Genomic DNA, 27385 nt, shown 5'->3' with positions numbered 1-27385 from the left:
TACTTTTAAATGTTTTATTATTGTAAAAAAAACACAAACAAACCACACATTTACAGCTGATAAATTCAACAAGGTAAAATAAAATTGGAGCGCTTCCATTCAAGTTAAAATAGACACCTGACTGTGTGGAGCTCTTTACATGATCAAAAAAATAATAATAGTCATTTTGTTTTATACCACAAGTTATTCATGCCCAACATAAAAGGGGGAATGCTCAGTTAAATCTACTTTAACTGCAATGTTATGAAGCTGAAATGAAATGGCAGTACAATTGAGTTCAGTAAACGCCAGGGAGTTGGACATTCCATATGCTGGATAGCAAACATATACGGTACCTATTTTAACTGCCCCTGTCCAAACCACTCTGCTTAACATCCTATAAATTGATATAAATGCTAGGATTTTGTTGTTGTTGAAAGCATGCTCTCAAGATTCAGCACTAGAAAAACTACTATATAGCATGTAGCTGTTATTTGTATCTAAAAGAAAGCTATAAGAACACAAAATTAAGAAGTTGTGTGAAATAGTAGATGAATTCAGATTTCTTGTGCTGACATTCACTACTTCTGTAAACAACATATAACACCAACAAAGTAGAAATGCTATTCTGGTACAGTCTAAAAACCGTCCTAAAAATCCAGCTCATTTTATGCTTTTGATGCTTAAAGCATAGGGGAATTTTGCAGCATTGGACAAAACCTCAATTATGTGAAAAACCAACTGTGCATGACATGACAAGAGTTATCCTTGACTCAAACAAAATACCATTTGTAACATTCATTGTTCAGAACCAACACAACCTGGTTTAAATTTAAACAATAGCCAGAACAAAGTTTCTTTATAAAACCAAACTGTCACAGCTAGAATATTTCTGTTAAGTATAATTTAAATACCAGCAATTTATTCTTTGGGCAAAGAACTGTCAGTGAAAGTGCTCAACACTTTAACATTTCTCATCTGTTCCTATTTTCAAAAGCAACATTCATTTTTATCAAGGAGAACCCTACTTTAAAAACCCATGCATTTTCAAAACAGCCGTGTTATTATCAGCTTAATTTCCTTCTAAATAACAAAACTATGCAAGTCAAATTTGTTTGCTTAGAATGTCTTAGAAAGTTGATTGGCTTTAAAGTACTACAGGGTTTCCCTATCTGCAGGAGGACAAAAAATTCGATCTTCTAGTCTTAATTCTTTAAAACTTTTTTTTTTAATCCAAGCTTAAAATTTCTTTTGAGAATGTACATATTATACTAAACTGCTTTACCAAGACCCACAAGCTGGGAAGCTTTTATTTTTCAGTTTTCCAACTGGATGTGACATAGCCATAGTTCTGAAAATGAGCAGCATAGGTTTGGTTGCTATGGTAATCACCATGGTATCAATACTCCAAACACCATCTTATAGCTTATCCCTTGAGATCTTAACTCTGGAGAGAGCTTACCGTAGTTGCTTTCAATGTCAAGGGACAGTATTAGAGATGACTTATGTGATTTAACAGTTAATGAAAATGTATTGCACTGACAAATACCCCCCTTTTCTATAAGTGTTAACAGTCCTTCGGATAATTAAATTGCTCTGTCCAATCAACATGTAGTTGAGATGTCAAATGCAGGTATCACTGATAACAAGCCAATAAAATATTTGTTTATGTGTTTTTCACCTGCAGAAGTCACAGCTGTTGCAAGATTTAACCCACCTTTAAAAATATTTTGGCATATTGAAGAAACACTTGTCATAAATCATGCAGCACACACACAGAAAAAATATTCCACTAATTTCGTCATAAGCAAATGAAACCCTCAGTTTTGTCAAGATTTGGGGAAATATCATCTAAAAGCAAGGTTTTTTTTCCTTTTAAGTTAAATACAGAAGTGAATTTTTAATAATGCACCATATTGGACCAATATAATGCAATAGCAAATGGACCCAGTAAGCAAATACTACTTTGAAGATTATTAAAATTGCATAAAAAACAACTAAAGAGAGACCGCAATACCTGTGTTTAGCACTGCCATGAGACTTCTGTAACAGATTATCTAAAATTTACATCTTTTTATTAAAAAAAACAACAACCCAAAAAGACATGGAATGAAGTATGTATTGATTTTCAAAGCAATACTAACTATTTTAAAAAGCATTTATGTAACGTCCCAAAGGGATGTTTCCCCCTTTGCAGATTTCACTCTAGGCTGAGAACATTCCTGCTGTCCTTTTTAAATGTTTTGTTTACTTTGGCCACATAGTTAAAATAATTTTAAACCAGTTCTCAGTAGCTAGAAAAGAAAGAAGCAAATCCTTCACCCAATTTCAGTGTGCATCACTGTAAAATAGCTCATATATACATCCCTTACTTTGATTTCTTTTCAGCAGGATAAAGATAGTAAAGGACTCTGAAACCCAGACTTCCATTCATTCTTCTTCACGGCCAAGCAATTGGAACACATGCATGTAAAACAAAAAGTTCATCATCTTTGAAGGTCACAGGTAAATAGATGAATTCAATAAATAAGTCTATATTTTGAAATTCTACATATTTTTTTAATTAAGCAATTTAGTCTTTTTTCTTTTCAAATATAGTTTTCTGTTCTTGCTCGCCACCTGGAAATTCTAGACGGTTCTCACTGTTTTCTTCCTCTTGTTCTTCCTCAGTGCCTTCATCAGTCAGTTCCCGCCCTGCACTGTCCTTCTTAGATGCCTCAACTTCATCTGATCTTCCATCAGAGTCAGCCATACAAATTCCATAACACATGATGCTGATGACACCCAGTGGTAGACCAAAGAGAAAGCAGCCCAGAAGCGGGGAACTCTTGAAAACAGACTGTTGAGAAATAGTTAGCTGTTAATGACAATTCAACATCTAACAAATATATCACTGCATAAGCTTTCATGGAATACGGTCCATTAGATATATGGAGTGTTATCCTGAGCTGCAGGTATATGTACACATGGTTTTGGGGAAGGGGGTTTGTAAAGAGCAAGTCAGAGGGAAATAAAATGCAGAAAAACACAGTGGGGATTATGTACTTAGCTGTTCCTTGAAGCATCAGGCACGTGGAGATCGCTCACCTAAAGACTTTATTTTAAAGGGAGTTTATGAACCGATGAAGCTGGTGGCTGTCAAAATCTTGAAGGTTGGCATTCAGTATATCAAGTGGATAAGAAGTAGCAAATGTTACTAAAGCTACAGTGCTATAAACACTTACCTGGAACTAAGTCTCATTGAACTCAATGGGACTTAAGCTTTTGCACAGATGTGGATAGGAATGCGCATTTAGTAGAACTTGTCTTTGATTTAAAAGTTTCTGATATTTACAGTGTGTTAAGCAGATGTACTTTCCCCACAAACATCTTCAATTCATTAAGTTCAGACCAAATTAATGCCATTATAATTAAAAAATTGTCCAGTAGCACCTTAGCGACCAACTAAGATTGTTCTGGGTATAAGCTTTCGTGTGCTTGCACACTTTGTCAGACTAACACGGCTAACTACCTGAAGCCATTATAATTGTTATTCTATTTTAGGGCAATTCCACAAACTAAGTTTTGTGTACATCTATGCAGGGTTTACCCCCAAGACAGACTTTATGTGTTTATGGAAATATGTGCACAGACCTATATGTAACTTATTGCTCTTTTGTTTGCTGTTTGCGTTTCTGGCAGGCCAACGACATTCAGGTTTCCAGATGTGCCGTGAGTACCGTGAGAGAAGGTAGCTGAACCAGTTGACAAGCAAGTTTTGAGGGTTCATGAAGCATCTAAATATTTGAATAAATTCTGCATCTTTTAGTGGTACTTGTCACATGGATTACCAGTAGTACATATTGTATATCTCTACAACTCCTGCAGCTGCTGGGAATACAGTGGTACCTCGACTTACGAACGACTCGACAATCAAATTTTTTGACTTACAAATGGGGTGTAATGGCCGCACGCTTACGAATGTCTCGACATCCGAAAGAAGGTTTTAGATAGGGATTTTTAGACTTACAAATTTTTAGATAGGGTTGCTTCGACTTACGAATTTTTCCGTTTCCAATGCATTCCTATGGGAAATCGTGTTTCCAATGGCGTTTTTCGACTTACGAAGGTGCCTTCGGAACAGATTAAATTAATAAGTCGAGGCATCACTGTCTTGGAAACTCATAGCAGCAGTCCACATAAGGATTATTGCTTGACTCCATGGAGAGCACTTTAAAGAGGGAAGCTGATTTTCAAAGGATTTATGTGATCCATCTCTCAGTCTAAGCTAGGGTTGGCATATTTCAAAAAGTGAAAATCCGGACAGAAAAGTTATTGAGCTTTATTTCGGCTAAAGTTGATTAGCTTTTTAAAGTTTTGCCAGAAATCTAAAAATAAATGTTAAAAAGGAAGTTTTTGAGCTATTTTTAAGCAACACTGCCAATATGGGTTGCCATACGTCCGGATTCCTGATGCCAAGCTGTGCGTTTCAAAAGGAAGATATACTGTAACAAACTGGTTTAAAATACAGAATCCAGCACCCAAAATCATGTGATCAAATTAGATATTGATGTTGGGATGGGTAACCTGTGGACCTCAATATGCTGGATGTTTGGCAAGTACTGTCCCTATTTTAAATCTGATATACGCTTAGACATTATCTAACAAAGATGGGACATTACTTACTCCTACAGTAGACTTGGCATCATAAATTATTCTCTTGATCCGTTGAAGAATTCCATCTCCACCGTGTGCCTAAAATTTCAAAGGTAAAAACAGGCATTGGTGATGTTGTTGTTAATGTTTAGTCGTGTCCGACTCTTCGTGAACCCATGGACCAGAGCATGCATTAGCATGCATCAGCACTAGTCAATTATATTTCAGCTTGCATCCACCTTTCTTCACCATGTAGTCTGATATATAATGTTTTTCCACTGAAGGGGGAAATTATTTTCTTGTGACATTCCCGGGGTCCCTTGCAAGGACCTGTCCCCAGGCTGTCTCTAATGTTAGTTCTTTCCAGCAACTCTTGTATTTCAAGGAACATTGGTACTGCACATTCAAATCAGAAAACAGAAATTAAGTAAGATAGCCAACAAACTGTTAGGTCTTTGAGCAGTTCAAGAATTGGTTAAAGAGATTTTGAATAATAGTGAAAGGCTTACTTCTGCAGTGCCTTCCAGGATCTCATTAATGAACTGAACCATATCTTCAGTACTCTCAATAGGTTTATGAGGTAGGAAATACTGTTGATTGGATGTGTTCAATACAACTATAGTGGGGATTTTCAGATCACTGAAACAGTAAAATCAAACAAGTCAGGAACTAAAAAAAGAAAAAAGCTATCAGTTATCAGCATTTAGTTTATTAATAGAGCACCTAAGAACTATAAAAAACTTATTGGTAACTTTGCAACTATCCTATCTATAGTATCTGAACAAGTGATTCAACTCATTTCTTGCAGGAAGACCAAATGAGGTGGTGGTAGTGGAGTATTTGCCACATTCCTAGGACATTGAAAAATCATACAAGGTTCAGCTTTAACCATCTTGCTTCTGACAAAGGTTTCATAGTCTACTTTCCCAAGGCTCAACTATGAGGGGGAACAGCAGATACAACAAGTGAATCTGGACAAGACTACACTAGTAGCCAGCAAGTCGTGGTATCTAGAGCAGAATGAAGGCAATCTTAATAGACAGAAATCTGATTCCCCATGACTGCCATTGTAGCTAGCTACTAACTTCTACAACATGCCCAAAAGTACTATTTGCTGTAGTTTCCAGCAGCAAGTCTTTTGCCAAAATACCATTTGCTGTAGTCTCCAGCAGGAAGTCTTTTGCCAACTATATCTACAGACTACATTTGGAATAATATTGTAATTTATCAAGTGGACCAAGCCAAGGAGAGCTAGGCATGGCTTCTCATTATTACAGCTGGCATATCCAACTCCCAAGAGACTGCGATCTATTCCCACTATAAAAAACTGGCAGTGATCTACCCATTGGATTGACCAAAGGTGTTGAGCTTTTTGGGGGGAGCCTTCAGCAAAGTTGTTTCAACCAATGCCTGATCTGCAGGAATGGCCTCATTTCTGCTGGGAAACATAGGTATCAGATGTGAGCTTCCAAGCTTTAAGCTTTGGTGTAATTTGAGCGTCTATTCAGGAAAAAGAAGGGTTATTGCTCTGCCAAAACAATGGAACATAACCCGGAGCTGCCCTTCTGAATCCTCTCAAAGAGAGATTTGAGAGCTTTATACGCCTCTTCTAGGCCATAAAAGCTCAGCAACAATAGCTGAAATTCAAAATCCATCAAGCATGTAAAACAAAGTCATAAGTTCCTAATACGTTTTTCTCCTTAATGGTGTGTAATCATTTCTCAGTATATATAAGCCTCAATCAGAATGTGAGTGAGTGTGTGTATGTGTGTGTGTGTTTCATGTTCAGCTCCCATTTATGTGCCTTTTCTCTCTCCATTTACCATCCCATCCTGCCATCTAGTGGAAAAAGTAATATACAAACTTTAAGTATCTAGGTTTTATATATACTGTAATGAAAGTGTTCTCTTTAAAAGTAAAATGGTTTTATTGCACATTGAAGGGCCATATCCAAGTGCTATTTATTTTAAACACAAATTTTATTTTATTTATTTATTTTAAACACAAACACACAAAACAGTACAAATCATAAAATTAGGACAAGTGTGTAACTTTGGCACAGACAATTCATATGATAAATTTCCAGGGTTCACAGCAATTCCATAGAGGGAACATGCTGAACCCATTATTGTGAAGGCAATCACTGGGCAGAGTATCTCATCCTACTGTGCAAAACCAATGCATGTAGTGATCAACTTTCACACATCTACCAAGTTTATATGCTCTCTTTCTACAGATATTTGTAACCTGCTTAAAGCAAACATAAGAACAGAGTTTCAAAATATAAACCTTATTAGACAAATGATATTATTAGCATGAAATCTCAAAAACATACTTACTCCATTAGTAAACTATTCATGTATTCGTTACCATCCATATGGCCAAACTGAAAGCTCCTGTGAAGAGTCAAAATACAAATTGTTAATTAAACCTAACTTTTAAAAAATGACAGCAGGTTGTATCCATCTATATTTGGAGAATTAGGGAGGCAAACTTGGAGGTTCCTCATTTGGAGGCAGTGGTTTGAATCGAAACTGCTTCTGCCAAACAGATTTTCTGCAACTGCTGATCAGCAGTTACAGCAAGCTCGTTTGAATGGCCGCTTCCAGAGCCGATCAACTGACCGGCAGTGAAAGTGTGTCACAGGAAGTTACTGCTACCACACTGATCAGCTGATCAGCGTAACAGCTACTTCCCCTGAACTCTGTCAGGTGTTAAATCGCCTTTTGTTATTAAGGCAGTCTCACCAACCCATGGGGAGTGGGGGAATTAGGGATCCTGATTTAAGGGATGTGTGACTTAGTGAAAAGATAGCATGAAACCCACAACAAAAAAGTTCTTTTGTGTTATCACTCCTAACATGCTTATTCCTTTTCAGAGTTCTAGCGATACTCTCTTCTTAATATAGAGCTCGCCACGCCAATTAATCACATTTTATGCTTTTCTGCACTTTTAGAAGACACTTGAAGGCAGCCCTGTTTAGGGAAGTTTTTAATGTTTGAAGTTTTATTCTGTTTTTAATGCTCTGTTGAAAGCCACCCCCAGAGTGGCTGGGGGAAACTATTAATAAATTATTATTATTATTATTATTATTTATTTATTTATTTATTATGGTAGTTACTTCAAATTATAAAAAATGGACTAATTTCAGCAAATTTCAGCAACTGTATTTGTGAGGAGGAGGATTTGATAACACAGGGTCATATCCAATGCTGCAGCTCTGTTCATACAACACACTTTCTTCTTCCTCTCCTATGTGTTCAGATTTTGTGGATACACAGGCGGAAGAGAGGAAATGGAAGTCTCGATGTGCTAGCAGAACTCTGCTAACAGAGCACTGGATGCAACCCATAGCTAAGCAAAAGCATGGGACTGTGTGCATATTTTGTTTAAACAGTTGGATCTATGCCTTGTAATATAATAATAATAATAATAATAATAATAATAATAATAATAATAATAATAAATTTATTATTTATACCCCGCCCACCTGGCCCGGTTCCCCCAGCCACTCTGGGCGGCTTCCAACAAAATACTAAAATACCGAAATTATTGGATCCAAAGAAACTGGACAGGCCAAACAATACTACAAGTAGTGGCCAGAAATGTGAGAGGGGCACTCCAGTGCCTATTACCATAACCCCTTGCTCCTCCCCACAACTAACAAGAACAGAAATAAAAATTAAGATCCAAATATTGAGTACAAAAAAATAGATTAATTCTGCACATTTCTGCATTCCCCTAGCCTAGACCACTCTCACACTTCATCATTTGTGCACAAGTAATTTACAACCTCCAGAAGAACTGCCCTTAGTTGAACAAAACCCATGGGTAGCAACATTGTTGTACAGCTTTGCTATCTCCTGTACCTTGGTCCCTTTGGACTAGGAAACTATTCTCAGAACAGTAGTGCCAGGATAAACATCTAGCTACATCCATTAAGGATCTGGCAGTCTGTTCATATATCTGAAAGCTTAAAAAATGCAAAAGTATCTTGCTCTGCATGAGCTAATATTTGCATTTTCAAGTGGCTAATAATTGCAGTTTAAATTGATGTCAATATGGTAAACCGAACTGCACACATATTACAGAGCTAATAAAATGAAAGAGCTTTTCCATCTCAGTATTACTTATTTCTCATTACAGTTATTTGTGAAGCTATACTTTTTCAAGGAAGAACGTAGTTTCTATTCTATCTTGACATCAGAAGGTGCTAGAGAGCAAATGTGTGACATACATGTGTTAGGGTATTTTAAAAGTCTTTTTTTAAAGAAAATGCAGCACACACACATTTTCAAAACGTATGCAACACCTAAAGCTTAGTTTCTTCCACTTCTCTCCTAAATTTGGACAATTTGTGTATATGGTTTTAAGATTACCTAGCTATTATGAATGGATTTGTTGTTAACTGTCATGGTCAAAACTACTAGAATTTGCAGTATTTATTCAACACACTCAACACACGACTAGGAACAATTAACAAGTGATTAAATATATGCATGTACCTATGAAAGTGGTCTCTATGATTTTTTGCAACATCCTGCATAATAGACTTCAACCTGTAAAAAGAAACATTTCACAGTATTTCCACAAATAGAAACAGAATCTATTCAGCAATGGTATTGTACAGCATTGCTACACATTCAGCAATGAAACACATTGGGCCATGGAGATAAGGGAGTACCTAAGCATAAAGCCTGTTTATGAAGGCCAAGGTACGGTTTGGCCATTACATCTAGACTGCTCCATGGCTCCCGATTTACAAGAAATCCAGATTCTACTCAGTTTTGTGCCACTACTGCTCTGCTGCTGGTGCTGCCCAGGACTCTCTCCTGCTGTGAGTGCCCACAGGCCCTGTCCCTGCCTCCTTCCACCTGGTCTAGGGCGGGGCCTGGAAGGCCTCATAAAGGACTGCTGCCGCCGCTCTGCTGCTGGTGCTGCCCAGGGGAACTTGAAACAGCACAGAGTCCTTTTTAAAATGCTTTTTAAAGAATTTTTAATGTTTTTATCTTCTTTGGGGTGGTAGGTGGGAGGGATTTTTAGTTGGGTGTGGGAATCTGTTAAATTTTAGTGTATTTGTAATTTTTATTGTTTTTGGTTTTATTGTTTTATTGTGTTTGGGGTGGTAGGTGGGAGGGATTTTTAGTTGGGTGTGGGAATCTGTTAAATTTTAGTGTATTTGTAATTTTTATTGTTTTTGGTTTTATTGTTTTATTGTGTTTGGGGTGGTAGGTGGGAGGGATTTTTAGTTGGGTGTGGGAATCTGTTAAATTTTAGTGTATTTGTAATTTTTATTGTTTTTGGTTTTATTGTTTTTTTTGTGTTCTTCTTTTGTTGAGTTCTTTGCTGTTTTTTACAGAGGTTTTATTTTGTTTTTAAGGGGAGGGGTCAGGGCTGCCCGGGAGGGGGTCCCAGCAAGCAAAATGGCTGGGGCAGATTCCACAGGGGGGTGTGCACTGGAACAACCGATCTCAGTGGTCACGGGTAGGAGGAGGAGTTACGCTAAGACCAGACCATGTCATTACCGAGGAGGCAGACTTAGTCGTTGTCTGAGGACTATCCCTGCCTCCAGGTCTGGTCCTGACCGGACGGATATTGGAATCAGCAAGGGATACCCACATGACCTGAAGGTGCTGCTGTGCAATGCCAGGTCGATGATGAATAAGACCACCGCCATTCACGACCTGATTGTGGATGGAGGATTTGACCTGGCATGTGTGACAGAGACCTGGTTGGAGGAAGCCGATGGGCCCGTTCTTGGCGCTGCTTGCCCACCAGGTTTCTCTTATGCACAGCAACCCAGGCCATCTGGGCGGGGAGGGGGGGTTGCAGTGATTTTTAGGAAGTCATTAGTTTGCACCAGGCGTCCTATTGGGAAGACCCAGTTCTCTGAGTGCATGTTCTGGAAGTTGGGCAATAGAGGCAGTACAGGATTCCTTTTGGTGTACCGACCTCCCCGCTGCACCAAGGATTCCCTGCCCGAGCTGCTTCAGGTCGTGTCGGATGTGCTCCTGGAGACACCTAGCTTGGTTGTCTTAGGGGATTTTAACATCCATGCCGACACGACCTTACAAGGAGCCGCTCGGGACTTCGTGGAAAGCATGGCCACCATGGGGCTGTCCCTGAATAAGTCTGGCCCAACTCATAGCCGCGGACATGCCTTGGACTTGGTGTTTACCTCTATGGATGTTGGTGATCTGACATTAAGTAAAAGCGAAACAAAAGAAGTGCCATGGTCAGATCACTTTCTGGTGCAACTGGACTTCTCCGCAACCCTTCCCCTCTGCAGGGAGGTGGGACCGATTCGGATGGTCCGCCCCCGCTACTTAATGGATCCAATTGGCTTCCAAAGAGTGGTAGGGGATGTTTTATCCCATGTTGATGGCCTTTCAGCTGATTCCCTGGTGGCCCGCTGGAATGCGGAGTTAACCAGCGCTATTGACTGTCTGGCTCCGAAGCGCCCTCTCAGATTGCATGGAGCCCGGACAGCCCCGTGGTTTTCCCCGGCGCTGAGGGCAATGAAACAGTCGTTGAGACGGCTAGAGCGCCGGTGGCGGAAAACTCATTTTGAATCAGACCGGACACGGGCTAGAGCTCAACTTCGAGCCTACCAAGTGGCAATGGCGACGGCGAAGAGGACCTTCTTCACCGTCTCCATCGCATCTGCAGAAAACAGCAGCAGGAGACTCTTCCAGGTGGTTCGCAATTTAGCGGAACCACCTGCTCCATCCGGGCCCAGTACGGGCCACATGATCTCCTGCAATGATTTTGCAAAGTTTTTTGCAGATAAAGTCGCTCAGATTCGGGAAGAGGTAGACTCCACCGTGGGAGCAGGGCCGGGGCGGGGGAGTGCTAGAGTCCTGTCTAGTCAAGTTTTGTGGGATCAATTTCAATCTGTTACCTCCGAGGATGTGGACAGGCTGCTTAGACGAATGAAACCAACCACCTGTCTCCTTGATCCTTGCCCATCCTGGCTTATAAAAGCTAGCCAGGAAGGGCTGGGCGATGGGCTTCGCGGGTTGGTAAATGCTTCTCTCCATGAGGGAGCCTTCCCAGACCCGCTGAAAGAGGCGGTTATTAAACCGCTTCTTAAAAAACCATCTTTAGATCCGGCCAATATGGCCAACTATCGCCCAGTCTCAAATCTTCCATTCTTGGGCAAGGTGATTGAGCGAGTGGTTGCGGAACAACTCCAGGCACGCCTGGAAGAAGCGGACCATTTGGATCCCTTTCAGTCAGGATTCAGGCCTCATCATGGGACTGAAACTGCCTTGGTCGCACTGGTCGATGATCTCCGGCGGGCTAGGGACAAAGGTAAGAGCTGTTTCCTTGTTCTGCTGGATCTCTCAGCGGATTTTGACACCATCGACCATAACATCCTTCTGGACCGTCTAGAGGGCTTGGGAGCTGGGGGCACTGTCATGCAGTGGTTCCGCTCCTTCCTCCTGGGCCGTGTTCAGAAAGTGGTGGTGGGGGATGAGTGTTCAGACCCCTGGGCGCTCACTTGTGGGGTGCCTCAGGGTTCTGTCCTCTCCCCCATGCTTTTTAACATCTATATGCAGCCACTGGGAGAGATCATCAGGGGGTTTGGGCTGGGTGTCCATCAGTATGCTGATGATACCCAGCTCTACCTCTCTTTTAAATCAGAACCAGTGAAGGCGGTGAAGGTCCTGTGTGAGTGCTTGGAGGCGGTTGGAGGATGGATGGCGGCTAACAGATTGAGATTGAATCCTGACAAGACAGAAGTACTGTTTGTGGGGGACAGGAGGCGGGCGGGTGTGGAGGACTCCCTGGTCCTGAATGGGGTAACTGTGCCCCTGAAAGACCAGGTGCGCAGCCTGGGAGTCATTTTAGACTCGCAGCTGTCCATGGAGGCACAGGTCAACTCCGTGTCCAGGGCAGCTGTTTATCAGCTCCATCTGGTACGCAGGCTGAGTCCCTACCTGCCCACTGATTGTCTCTCCAGAGTGGTGCATGCTCTAGTTATCTCTCGCTTGGACTACTGCAATGCGCTCTACGTGGGGCTACCTTTGAAGGTGACCCGGAAACTACAACTAATCCAGAATGCGGCAGCTAGACTGGTGACTGGGAGCGGCCGCCGAGATCACATAACACCGGTCCTAAAAGACCTACATTGGCTCCCAGTACGTTTCCGAGCACAATTCAAAGTGTTGGTGTTGACCTTTAAAGCCCTAAACGGCCTCGGTCCGGTATACCTGAAGGAGCGTCTCCACCCCCATCGTTCTGCCCGGACACTGAGGTCCAGCTCCGAGGGCCTTCTGGCGGTTCCCTCATTACGAGAAGCCAAGTTACAGGGAACCAGGCAGAGGGCCTTCTCGGTAGTGGCACCCACCCTGTGGAATGCCCTCCCACTAGAGGTCAAAGAGAACAATTACCAGACCTTTAGAAGGCATCTCAAGGCAGCCCTGTTTAGGGAAGCTTTTAATGTTTGATGGATTTCTGTATTTTAGAATTTCTGTTTTTTTTGGAAGCCGCCCAGAGTGGCTGGGGGAACCCGGCCAGATGGGCGGGGTATAAATAATAAATTATTATTATTATTATTATTATTATATGAATACAGTCGTACCTTGGTTGTTGAATGCCTTGGTACTCGCCCATTTTGGCTTCCAAACACCACAAACCTGGAAGTGTTCCAGTTTGCAAACGTTCTTTGGGAGCCGAATGTCCAACATGGCTTCTGCAGCTCCCGATTGAGTGCAGGAAGCTCCTGCAGCCAATCGGAAGCCGTGCTTTGGTTTTCAGACGTTTTCGGAAGTCGAATGGACTTCGGGAACGGATTCCGTTTGACAACCAAGGTATGACTGTATTTGTCTGTGCCCTTCAATACAGTAGCTTCATATGTCTGACATACAGCTCAATCCTATCTGATAAAAAGGATAAAAAGGGCAGCTGAATGAATGGACAACAATGGCAAGTGAAATGATGTCAGCTAGAGACTTAAGTGACAATGGATGCAGCAGTGGAGACGCATCTTGGACATATCCTGTAACGTGCCAGGAAACCAGTTTTTTAACCTGTTTTTTTTAATGAGAATGTATTAAATTAATTTGGTTTAATTTGTAATAATTTGGAAAATCAATAAAAATAATTGGCGAAAAAAGGAAAGGGAAACCTGATCCCATAAATGGTGAGTTCAACGGGACTTAATTCCTAGTAACTGTACATAGGACCATACTCTTTTCCCTTTATTAATAATATCTGAATAAACCTATGGCTTGTTTTTGATGTGCAGCTTCTTTTTATATTAGTATTTAAACAACGTAGTCCAACAACAGACAAGTTAGGGATTAGAGCTGGGTTCATGCAGTCTGATGTTCAAGAGGTGTCATTTTCTAAATGGTTTGTTATGTTTTATCATGTATACACACCAACATACCTAATATGTTCAACAGAAGTGTTTTTATCATCAATAATTGCAATAGCCACAAGTTTTCCTAAAAAGGAAAAGACACAGAATTAAATTTAGGATATGTCTACAGAAAGATGTTTCTTCTTTAAGTAACCTCCCATCCCCAAAGACACAGAACAGCTATTTTGTAACCATTATATATATATCATTGCCAAATGCTCCAGAAATGGAAAATGCTACTCAAAATAAAACACTACTCATGCCCAACCACAAAGCACTTTCTCAAATGGAAAGGTCTTAGATACACAAGCTACAACAAACCTTGATGGAAGACATGGAGCAGAATAGAGTATTTAAGTTGGAAACTCCATCACTACTATTAAACTTTCTTCTGAAGTTATTCTGTGTGTGTCCTACACAATGCCTATCACCTTTCAATGTTCAGTAGGTTACTGTTACAGGAGAACTCTCCCATTTCAAAATATGTGGGGGATTGCAAGACTGAATTTTGCTGCCCATGGAAAGATATCATATCTGGGAGAGGAGCTCAAGCCTAGATTTAGCTTTCCATAGGAAGGGAGTTTTGAATAGTGCTGATTACTAGCATTATTAGTAGTGTGAATGTTTGGCATCATAAAGCAGGATCTGAAGAAGGGATGTGCATCAGTGGAAAATCCACAATCCATTAAATCCTTTGATGTTTCCCCGGTATAGCACATCATAAAGCAGCTTTTAAAAATTGCAGCTGACATTACATACAAAAGTATTAATGTAACGTACAATAAAGTTCTGAAGGAAGGATGTCTTACCTGTGTCTCCAAGTTCATACAGAGTAAATCCATCAACATTAAGATACCCCTGAAATCTCTCCTTGCTTATCCAGGATGACAAATCACCATCTTCATATTCTTTAAAAAGAAAAAAAAGTGAAAGAAAAAATGAAATACGTATGCCTTCTTCTAACACTATCATACAGGCATGTCCAACTCCCAAGAGACTGTGATCTACTCCCAGTATAAAAAAAATTGCTCAGAGTGGAATTCAAAAATAGATTATTCTGTAGGCGAAAGGCAATTTTAGCCAATTGTCCCACTCAATGGCAGTTCCCTTTATAATCTGCTGCAAAGTATTGACGTACTCTTCAGAGCAGGTGGTGCAGCTAAGTGACAACCACCCATCCCTCTTCTGTCACTGTGAGTTTCAGTAAGCAGAGATGCAGCCTCAACTGGATCTGACTCATTTCCATAAATGGAAGGAGCCCTTCCATTCATGGAAGAGTAGGTCTGGATCCAAACCCATATATAACCAAAGTAGGAAGATCCAGGAAGAAGAAAGAAGTGCCAGTAGACTTTGGGAAACTTCAAATTTTGTAGAACTACCAGACCAGCAACAATTTCAGGTAAAAATATTAATGGGAAGGAACCCCAGAACACCTGTACGAGGACAGCACATTCTCAAAGCTACAGAATCCCAAGTCAACTGGAAAAGAAAACCTGGGGGAAAGGGGGGAATTAGAATATACACTAGGCCTACCAAAGCACCATGTGCACAACTGAAACTTACAGAGTGCCTGTTAATAATTAATAAATAAGAGGAACAACCTACTTTGAAGCACATGACACAGATGCCAGTCACAGTCTGAGCCGGCATGGCACTGCTTTTACATCTCTAAATTATCAAAGACTGTGCACACATTTTGATATTTTTGAAAAGTATGTAACAACATCTAGACTGAGACATATTAGGGCGAGAATCCTTAAAATGCAGGGGGGAGGAATCTGATACATGTTACTGACATTTTACTCTTGATCTATAACTTACCATCATACACAAAATAAGTTCCATCTTTGAAAACTATAACAGCTGGCATCTCAGGGAGTGACACATACTGAAAGATAACAAAAAGATAAAGCAAACACTTTAAGGGCACAAAGAAACTTCCAGGATACAGTCAAATTTCCCAGTTTTTTATTGATTCTACTTTTCAGTTATAGACCATGAAGTGGCTTATAAATATTCATAAAACACAAAGTCACTGAATAAAAATAAACAGTATGAAGGTGTAAAAAAAAAAGCACCATGGTGTCTCCTGCCTAGAGATGCCTACATCACCACCCTCTTTAATGTCTCTCTTTCAACAGGTGAAGATTTAAATTTTTATTTGGCACTGGCTTGTCAAGCTGACGTCACATCAAAATATATTAAGATGAGCTGTAGATTAAAAAGTTACATCTGTTGGTTTCTTTGACTGGTTTACGGGTTCTATTTGCTTTCTCATTCTGTTAGTTGGGCTCATTATATTTTTCATTTGTATTGCTGTTAGTTGCCTTGGGTGCTATATGCAGAAAGGCAGGAATATAAAATGTAAGTCATACATAAAATTAAAAATGAGCATCACAACATAATACACTGACAATGCACTTCTGATGCAGATATTCTTCCCAATCTCTTTCCCCAGTTGGATGACAGAAAAGCTAGGCACCATTTTTGAAGGAGAAAACTGACAATACCCAAAAATAAACTGTGGGCAGAAATGTTCTATTAAGAAAGGAGGTGGGATATGAGGAAATTTTATTTATGTACTTTTATAGCTCAAGTTATTCAACAAATTAGAAATTTAGCTTTGATTTTCCAGTTTAGTATGTGTAACAATTAAAAGGTTTGTGTATTACATAACGAAACTAGCTGGTGAATAAATGTTAATATTTTTGTTTGCTGTATCATAGATGTGCAATGCCTATGTTCAAGTAAGGCGTTCTTGACACTTCTAGAAAAATTCTAGTGTAAAAGTATGGTGTACTTTTCCTATTTAAAATGAGAACCTGTTTTTTAAAGGGATTTTGGCCTTAGTACTTTTATTCTCTAGATAATTTAAAATTCTATTGTCCCTATTTTTTGCAGTTTCAAACCCTGAGGATAGTAAGAAAATTAGCACAAAGTGGGATAAATTGCAAGCCAGCAGAGACAATAAATTGTGTTCATTAAAAATAGCCTCATTGCTTTTTGTGCATCAAGCTGTCAAAGAATAAAAATGCAAGGAATTGTCTTTTGAACTTTACCTTGAACCTCACCACCACCACTGTGGTCATTTTCAAGAGAGGATCTAACTCTTATAATACATCTGCCACCCAAAACAATGACAGCACAATGGGGAAATGTCGTTTTTAAAAAAATCTTTGTATAGTACTGAATTGGGCTGGTAAAGTATTTACATTTGCACCCCAAATATAACTAGTATAGGGTGCATAGCTGCCAAGTTATCCCTTTTTTAAAGGGATTTTCCCTTATGCTGAATAGGCTTCCTCGCGAGAAAAGGGAAAACTTGGCAGCTATGATAGGGTGCATCTTTTAAACTTCTTTTTGCATCAGAATGCAAACTAGGATAAGAGAGATCTAACTATCTTAAGTGCACTACAGCATTGGGTCTCTCTCTAAATATACATATACACACAGAGAGAGAAGAAGAAGAGGAGGAGTAGTAGTTTGGATTTGATACCCCGCTTTATCATTACTACCCTAAGGAGTCTAAAAGTGGCTAACAATCTCCTTTCCCTTCCTCCCCCACAACAAACACTTTGTGAGGTGAGTGGGGCTGAGAGACTTCAGAAAAGTGTGACTATCCCAAGGTCACCCAGCAGCTGCATGTAGAGGAGCGGAGACGCGAACCCGGTTCCCCAGATTACTATTCTACCATTCTTAACCACTACACCACACTGGTGTATTTTGAATGATACAAAATATTATTGAGAAGACTTAGGACCAGTTTCCACTAACCAGGTGTGCTAGCGAAAGCCACTGCAAAGGCTTTCACTAGAGCAATGAGGCTTTCACCCCTGCACCCCCGATCCCACAAATCCACTGGGGTGTGTCAGGAGAACCCACAGAACAGCATGCAGGGGGAGGAGAAGGGAGACTGTTCTGTCTGGCAAGGCATGATGTTAAATTCCAGCCTTACCATTGCAACCTCCAAACATTACTATCCTATCCTCTACAAATCACTTTCATCACCCATAGTCTCCCACTAAGTGATTGAAGTTGCCCTGTTTCCATTTTCCCTTGCCAAGTGGCAACAAGAACATGACAAAATTATACTCTCAACAGCTCCATATCTACCTTTCACACAAAGAAATATCAGACCCGGAATCAGCCCCATCCCCCTTTTCAAAGACCTCAAGAAAAGACAGACCTAAACAGAACATGTGCAACTAAACTGTGTGCCCAATAAGAGTCTCTTCTTAATTTTAGATGGTGCTGATTGTGGAATTCAGGCAATGGAGCTGAAATTTAACAGTGCCTTGCCTTATCAGCTATGGCTGCTTCACAAAGCCATAACTGGACATGTTGCATTGTCACACCTAAATGGCTCATTTCCGATTATGGAGAAAGACTTAAAATGATAACTCTTACTTGCGTTCATGTAAAGCATACCAAAACAAAACAAAACAAAACATGAAAACACCCCACCACCACCACCTCAAACATTTTTAATGGTAATCTAACAGTGTTTATTTACATACATTCTTGAATAAATTTACCTCAGGTAGTATCTCTTCTGAGGCAGAAAAAAAGTAGGTATAAACAATTAGTTCGGAAGCAACTTCTATGTATTTTTCCTGTGGAAATACAAATAGACATTTTAAAACAGTTTCTCAATCTTCATAATAAACATAGCAAAACAAAAATACAATGTTGCTTATTTCACTGCTAAATGTTGGTTCCTCATTAACCAAAGCAGGGGCAAGGAACCTTTTTGGGTTGAGAGCTGCATGCTGGTGTTGGGACCTGAAGTCACGGATGAACAGCCTTTCCTCTCTCTCACCCATCCTTCCTTCCCAGGAGGCTGCCGGAGAAGGGACAGATCACTCTTAGCATATGGCTACTGATCACTTGCAGAGGAAATTTTTAAATTCCTCATCTCTCCATTTATTCTAGCTTCCCCTTCCTTTCCCCTCATGTTTTCCCACAGCCCCCACAAATCAAATCTGAAAACAACATCAAGACCTTAGGCTTCAAGTTCCCGACCCTGGCCTTAAGTACTTGTGACTTAAGTACTTTTAAGTACTTGTGACTTAAGTACTTTTCATCTCAACTTCTCCGAAAATAAGCCATACCCTGAAAATAAGCCATAGCATAGCTGCCAAGTATCCCGTATCCGCCGGGAAAACCCCTTTTTTCTCACCGTTTCCTGGCGGTCTCCCGTTTGGCAGAAAATCCCGGCATTGTCCCTTAAATTCGATTCTTCCCGGCAGCCATTTTTCTGGTGCCGCTTTGCCCTTCTATGGGCACCAGAAAATGGCGGCGCCGGAAGTCGCTTCCGCGCATGACCGGAAGTTGCGTGACGCGACTTGGTGGCGCTTCGCCCTTCTATGGGCATCAGAAAATGGTGGCGCCGGCGCCGGAAGTCGCTTTTACGTGTTTCCGGTCATACGCGGAAGCGACTTCCGGCGCTGGCGCCGCCATTTTCTGGTGCCCATAGAAGGGCGAAGCGCCACCGGAAGTTGCGTCACGCAACTTCCGGTCGTGCGCGCGCTGCCGATCCCGGATCTTTACGATCCGGACTTGGCCCCTATGAGCCATAGTGATAGGCAGTTTAACCTTGTAAGGTTAAACTGTACCATACCTAATAAAAAAAATAAGACATCCCCTGAAAATAAGCCACCGTGTGTTTTTTTGAGGAAAAATGAATATAAGACGGTGTCTTATTTTTGCAGAAACACGGTATGTGTCTGTCTACAGCCAGCTGATCCTCATTATGTTAAGGCACAATCCACAGGCCCATTTTTGTACTTCCAGGAGATTAACAACTCAATTTCTACGAATCTTCTTCTTCAAGGGAATAAAACTGATTTCTCTCATCATAGCATCATTAAATCCAACTCTATGAATCTAAATATATCTACCTCACTGCACTGAATTTATTGATTGATTGATTGATTGTCCAAAGCTGCAACTTTAAGTACCCTTTTAATTTGGTAAAATTACTTAGGGTTGAGATGCCAGCTACCTGAACAATCTTAGGAAGCATGTATTAAAAACGTAATACTCTTTTGGAATCAGCAAACAAAAATTTAAATGAAGTTTCAAACCTTCAATGGAGATTCTCCACCAATGTAAAGAAAAAATACACGATGCCTCTTTTGCACATGTTCAAACATCTGCTGGCTAGGGAGGGGTCGGATAATAGGCCTGAAGAATAAAATAAAGAAAACAGAGAAATGGGAGCAAGAAAAGCAGCTTCCAATTGCTGTCCCCGAGTACTGATAATTTTAAACACCTTTAAATCTAGGACCAATGAGAACTCAATACAGGGGTGCTGAATCACACCAGCTTGTCTTCTCTTGTAAATATTTCAACACTTACACATATTTCTATATGCGGACATTGGAGCGGGGGGGGGGGGGTAGGGAATCAACTACAATGTGCTAACCTCATGTATTGGCATTATCCACCAAAAACCTTTATTTTCATTTTTTTAAAGGATTCACTTTCAAGTATCAGATGACAACACTAAGAAATTATCTAAGTGCTTAGAATCTGAGGAGAACACATGAAAATCATCAGTAAACATTTGCCTTGACCAAGCAAAATACTTATTTTTAAAAATGGGGGAAGGGAAATGCTGCTAGCATTTCTTTTCATCTAGCATCTAATAATTATTAGGAAATGTTACATCATCCTATCCTAGCTTTCCAGTTCAGCAACTGTGTTCTATAGTTGCATCATTACTGGAGTCAATATAGAAACATTTTAAAGGCTTAATTAAGAACTCTAGTGGTAATTTCATCATGTTGTTACATGTATTTTCTCCCAGTGTTTCCTACTATGATAGCTATGTTTTTAAGACTTCTAGCTGCTAAAGCTCCATGCAGACATCACAATAAGGTGGCTAAATTTTATCTTAACATCTTCTGACAACTATAGGTTACTACAGACTAAGGCACAGAAAAGATGTCTGGGAAAAGTGCTGTTATTAACTCACAGTTTATCAACAATTGCAGCTTAATTTTTCTATCGCACAAATTTTCTCGAACAACAACAAAGATCTCCCCCTCCTTCTGACAGAATAAGAAGGAATTGACCTTGGAATGACAAGCACATATACTAATAACTTATTAAAGAAGCGGCTTTGGGTGACAAATCTTTTCATGTAATCATACTGCCTGTCAAGATCAGGATATTCATGGGCTGAGCTATGTGAACAGTTCGTAAGAAAGAAATCTAAAGGCTTTGTAAAGAAAACCAAAGGACAGTTTAGAGAGGCATTGCGCGGGGGGGGGGGGGGATATGATACCTGCAACAGATTCAAGGGCTCATGTATGCATGCTAGATTAAACATATTACTTGGATGGATTTTAGAAGTCAAGATGTCACTTTCACATAATCACCCTTTCTATATTTCATATTTATATGAAATAGAATTATGAGCTATCTCAGCATACAGTAATCAATTGTCAGTTATGACGTTAAGCCACTTTGGTTGTATAGTGTACCATGGGCTAAGTCACCCACATTCTACCCTTGCCACATACTCCCCACTCCATATGCCATACAAAACTGAAGCTATAAATACTCACCCTGCTACTCTGTTTGCAAACTCAACAATATCATCTTTGGTCCTGGGTCCTCTATAGTTGTATGCCAAATCACCCTTTAACCTACGTAAAATAATAGTCAACACCTTGGATGAATATTTCAAGTGCTGCAATATTTTTAGCACATACAGTTAACTGGAAAAAGTTCAACCCAGGGCTCACATTTTATGAACACACAGTAGCAACGTATTCCGACAGCCTTACTGCAGTGGGAGGGGCAGCTAAGCAGCAATGATGTTCCTCACAACATCAGTTAGCTTTTAGGTGAATCAGGAGTGGGGAGCAAAGAAGAAACTTAAATAATGGTCCAGTACATCAGAATGGAAAACTTTGCACAGGAGACACTAAAGTTTTAATATACAAGACACAAAATTCTACTTACAGTTTAATTGTTGGATAGCCTCGAACTCCAAATTCAGAGGCAATGCCTACAAACAAACAGTAGTATAACCGAGCATTTTAAAGGGCACTTTTAATTAATACAATTAAAATATTCCAAAACGTATTACTGGCATTTCTTGTAGTGGCAAACAAACAGCAGCAGACATTTTTATAACATACGAACTGTTGCATATATAGGTAATCCTATTTCTATAGGAACAGGCTGTCAGGTGATGTACGGCACGGTACTCACTGAATCCTTCCATGAAAGAATAGAGGTCAAGAGGCCATGCCAATTTCCCTACTGAGCTTTGTACCAACACTGCTTATATGTGTTTGGTTAACTTACTGGCTTTCATGTTACTTTCAAAGAGTATAAATTCTAACAGAGATCAGAAGACCTTACTAGAGCGCTTACTAGAATAAGAAGTTGCATCCATCTTCCCAACTTTGACTGGTGAACCAGTGCTTCCCATCTCTTTACCGACTTCATTCCACACTGGCTCCAACTTCTTGCAATGGCCACACCATGGTGCATAAAACTGAGAACATGCAAAAAACAAACAAAAACAAACAGCCAGTGAAGTCTTTGGAGAAACTATTAAACATGTACTTGTATATGAAACCACCAATGTGGACAGTTGAAAACTACCACATTTCTGAAATGTGCACAAAATTTGTTATTTAGCAGTACATTTTGAGTTTCCTCATCATTACACTTCTACAATAAAATGAATTCTTCCAGTATCTGCTTGGATAATAGAATATCAATTCAGATACAGGGCATTTATTCGAAAGAAAAAAAAAACTCAACAAAAAATTATACTAATTGAAAAAATAAAAGCAAACAAAAATTTCATGTATCTGTGTCTTTAAAATGCTGCATATTAACAGTGCTGTCCAGGTATACTTCAATGTGCAGTAGTGTACTACTATAGTTCACTACTATTTTTTATATATGATACAATACACATGCAAAGCAAAATTGCATGCGATCAACTTGAAACAAAGCAATTTTTGGATTATCATATCATTACAAAGAGTTTATCTGCCCATCAACATAATTAACATTTGCACTCCAGATTTTTCAACAATGGAATCTTTTTTATTAGGGCCACACAACAACGAGTACATACATTAAACCCTCAGGTATTATGAGAATCCACTCCTGATAAGTATAATTCATTGTATTGTATTTATAACTTATTTTTTTCTTCTGTGGAGATTAAGATAAGCATGAATGTAGAAGCTTTTTTTAAAACAAAGATAAAATGTGTTTATGAATAGTTTTGTGGTGTGGGGTTTGTTTGTTTTGCTTTTTTGCTGTTATACTCACATCTACAAGCCAAATGTCATCTTTACGGTTCTCTTTAAACCTAAGAAAGAAACGTAACTGATTAAATATGCTTGACAAGTATTTTACATTTTATTAAAATAATACAAAAGCAAGAGAAGAATTTGTTTTTACTACTGAAGGCTCTTTCATACCTTGCTGTTAACAGAATATAAACCATTCCCATCCTTCATGATAATAACCATTATCGTGTGGACCTAAGAAAACTAGCAATAGATCATAAATATTGACGACCACACTAAAAATGTTTATACCTATGCACTTAAGCAATACAAGAAAATATGCTTATTAGTAGTAGTAATAGTAGCAACCACCACCAAAATTAATAGGTCTTAAATAATTTGTAAGAGGCTTAAAAAGCTAAAACGGGTTAACATGTTCCAGGCATATGATAATTCTGAGCATGCGATTAAGGTCAACTAATTATTTGCCAACACATATTACAGATTAGTAATCTGATATCTATAATGGTAAACAACCATTACATCACTATTTTGTTGGCATAGTCTATATATATACAGCTCACAATATATACTTTGTCTATTGTGTTACTTTACAGTCCATTTCTTACATTTCTAAAGTGTTTTAATATGTAAAAGTGCAGCATGCAATCTGCAAGATATATGCAATATAAATCAAGCTTAAAATTACAACTGTAAGAACGAGGTGTTTTTTTTTAACCAGTCAAATGTATTTCAGTTGGGTCTTCATTACTGTAAGAGCAAACAAATACAATGTGATGCAGCAGCAAAAAAAGCTAACCCTATTCTAGGTTGCATCAACGGAAGTATGGTGTCGAGATCAAGGGTAGTACCACTGTATTCTGCCTTAGTCAGACGACACTTTGAATACTGTGTCCAATTCTGGGCACCACAATTTAAGAAGGATGTTGACAAACTGGAACATGTGCAGAGGAGGGCAACCAAGATGATCAAGGGTCTGGAAGGTAAGTTTTATGAGTGCTTGAAGGAGCTCGGTATGTTTAGCCTGGAAAAGAGGAGACTGAGAGGAGATATGATAGCCATCTTCAAATATATGAAGGGCTGTCACATTGAGGAGGGAGCATGCTTGCTTTCTCTTGATCTGGAGGGAAGGATCAATGGCTCAAGTTGCAAGAAAGGAGATTCCAACTAAACATTCAGAAAAACATTCTGACAGTAAGAGTGGAACAGACTCCCACGAGAGGTTGGATGGCCATCTGTCATGGATGCTTTAGCTGAGATTCCTGCATTGCAGGAGGTTGGACTAGATGACCCTTGGGGTCCCTTTCAACTCTAATATTCTATGATTCTGTATTTAAATTACAAACTAGGCGAGATAAGGAAACTAGTATCCTGTGTGCCCATGCCCACACTAAAAAAGGGACCCCTGACCATTAGGTCCAGTCGTGACCGACTCTGGGGTTGCGCGCTCATCTCGCATTATTGGCCGAGGGAGCCGGCGTATAGCTTCCAGGTCATGTGGCCAGCATGACAAAGCCGCTTCTGGCAAACCAGAGCAGCACATGGAAATGCGGTTTACCTTCCCGCTGCAGCGGTTCCTATTTATCTACTTGCATTTTGACGTGCTTTCGAAGTGCTAGGTTGGCAGGAGCAGGGACCAAGCAACGGGAGCTCACCCTGTCACAGGGATTCGAACTGCCGACCTTCTCATCAGCAAGCCCTAGGCTCAGTGGTTTAACCCACAGCGCCACCACCCCCTTGTAAAAGCAGTTGCAAGCAACAAATACTATAACATGAAATATTTGTCCTACATGTGGTCAGCAGTTGGGGTGGCAATTTTTACAGGGAAAATGGAAAAAAGAAAAGCTATAAATCCCATTCCCCTACTTCAAAGCCCTGATCTGATATGCTTACGTGCTTTGGGGGTTGGGGATGGCGGCTATTGGTTTGTTTTTGTTTGATTATGTATTTGGTGTTCTCGTTTTTTATTTTTATGTTGTGAACTGCCCTGTGATCTTCAGATGAAGGGCAGTATACAAATTTAATAAATAATAATAATAGAGGGAACATGGCTATTTAGATGCCTGTAACTCAAAACCAGACAGAGAAACAGTTTTGATGAAGCCAGTATGCGAGCCCAGACTGTTCTGCAAAGTTGGGTGGGTCAGCAGCTTAACTAAGTGTCTAAGAGATGAGATATTTCTGATGAGCTTTATTGGCTCCAAGCAGCTGGTGGAGGTAAACTGCTGAAAGGGCAATACCAATCCAATTTGACATTCACATTGAGTGCACTTTTCTGACAGTTTGTTGCTGTGTCATTGGAGATTGCAACATGCTTCACAGCTGCTAGCAAAATGATTTTTTAAATAGTGGATGCAGGGCTAACTAACCCACTCTAGAGGCAAGGTGAGGAAACAGCCTCAGGTGGCAGGATCCACAAGGGCAGTCAGGTGCCAGGAAGCACTGCTTGCATCTGATTTGTGTTTAGTTTTCTCCTCTTAAATGTCAGCAATGTGGATAAAAATTATGTATGGAATTCCACACTAAACAAGTGAATTTCTGCTTGCACAAAGGGACTTTGGCTCCCTGCTCCTCTCTGTAGCCCACCCCCACTAAAACCCCATTTCTTTTTTGAATGCATTATAGGTTCTTATTTTTCTTTTGTGTTTCCTACCACAGAGAAGGTCCATGTGTGAATGACAAGGTGACTAACTTTTATGCATTTGGTCTCTGCAACATACTCATGTGTAAGAAGAGCATGCTGCATGAGGTGACCTGCCAATGAATACCAGAAAACATCTACATGTGATATATGGATTCAAATAATGTCCAAAGCCATCATCTACAATAAAAACACTGCATACTTACGAGTCATCTAAGTCTTCCACGAAAGATGCATCAACTACCAAAATAAATGCAGCAACTACCAAAAAGAGAGAGTATATCTTGGTCTCACATATGCATACTAATGTCTGTTCATATCTTATGTAGCCCACCTCCACAACACCCCTACAATTACCGGTAGCTTCCACCCAAGTCTCACTTCTCTCCAGATCTAATGGACCCCAAACCACGTTCCACCTGATTTAATGCTTCAGGATATTTTGATGATCACTTGGCCATTGCACTCTCTCCCTGGTAAGCTCTACCTGCTTGCTCACTGTCTCTTGGGATGCATATATAGGCAAAAAGAACTCTGCTTGCTTGTTCACCCTCCTCTCCCCTTTTGGTGGCACAGTACTGCCAACACTTCCCCCTCTTGCACATCTTCCCCTTCCTCTTTATGGTGAAGAAATAAAGCCAGAATCCTCAAAGCTATGTACCCCCCTGGCCAATGAACAAAAGACAGCAAGCAAGAGGAGGCCTTGCTGGATCAGCTGGTGCCATTCCCAGCCCACCTGCTCTTTATGGGCAGGCCTGCTGGCTCCATCCTCCCTGCCATCCCACCCAGAGAGAGGAAGATAAAAACAAACAAACAAACAGGTGGGCAGAGCAACAACTGCCTCTCGCCCTCACCTTCATTCATCCTTACTACTGTACTTCCCACAAAAACAAAGATCGGGGAAGATGCTAGAGAGAGTGGCAGCTGCCCATTGTCACCCCCCCCCCCTGCTTCTATGGCCAAGTAGGCAGCAGGTGCCATGTGCCGCCTGCCCCTCTGTGGGTCCCAATGGGTGGGGCGTCTTTTCCTCAGACTCCCCCCTAGGTCAAGAAGAGGCCCAGACATTTGCCAAAACTGCAGCAGGTGGCCAGTAGTCGAAGCCACCACGGGGTCCCCAAAAACCTGCCCCGCCCACTACACTTGCGCCTCTGAACGGGCCTCGCCTTCCCCTTCACGCAGCAGAAGCCCACCCTCGCAGCCATTTCCCTTCCCAGGCAGGCAGGGGAAGCCTCGGCCCTTAAGCAACCCCTTGCCACCCCTTCCATTCACACCCACCCGCCCCCTGGCCGCCACCAGAGCAGCTCCCGACCCTTTCCCGCTCCCGCCATATACTTCCCACTCCCCACTCCCCGAAGGAGAAACCGACTCCCTCCTCCGTGGCGACTACCTGACGCCCACAGGAGTGGGCTCCGCCGCTCTCTTCTCCTCCCTTCTGCCATACTAACGGGAGCTGGCGGACCCAAGCGAAGC

The 27385-nt window shown here is 40.6% G+C and overlaps 1 protein-coding gene across 1 annotated transcript; it reads right to left on the bottom strand.

Moving 5' to 3' along the window:
• On the bottom strand, nt 1–27385 carry TMX3 (thioredoxin related transmembrane protein 3). The gene is made up of 16 exons (XM_035125637.3): nt 27303–27385; nt 26122–26176; nt 23294–23333; nt 22376–22499; nt 21959–22004; nt 21559–21639; nt 20071–20170; nt 18520–18597; nt 15806–15872; nt 14794–14892; nt 14012–14069; nt 9120–9173; nt 6954–7010; nt 5124–5253; nt 4645–4713; nt 1–2818 (listed from the first exon to the last, which is right to left on the bottom strand). Exons 1-16 carry the CDS (start codon nt 27352–27354, stop codon nt 2552–2554), a joined length of 1377 nt encoding a protein of 458 aa, XP_034981528.2. The 5' UTR covers nt 27355–27385; the 3' UTR covers nt 1–2551.

This window comes from Zootoca vivipara, chromosome 8, assembly GCF_965207765.1.
Source record: "Zootoca vivipara chromosome 8, rZooViv2.hap1.1, whole genome shotgun sequence".
Lineage (NCBI taxonomy): Eukaryota > Metazoa > Chordata > Lepidosauria > Squamata > Lacertidae > Zootoca > Zootoca vivipara.
The sequence above is the reverse complement of the archived record's forward strand: the minus strand, read 5'-3'. Positions and strand labels throughout refer to the sequence as shown.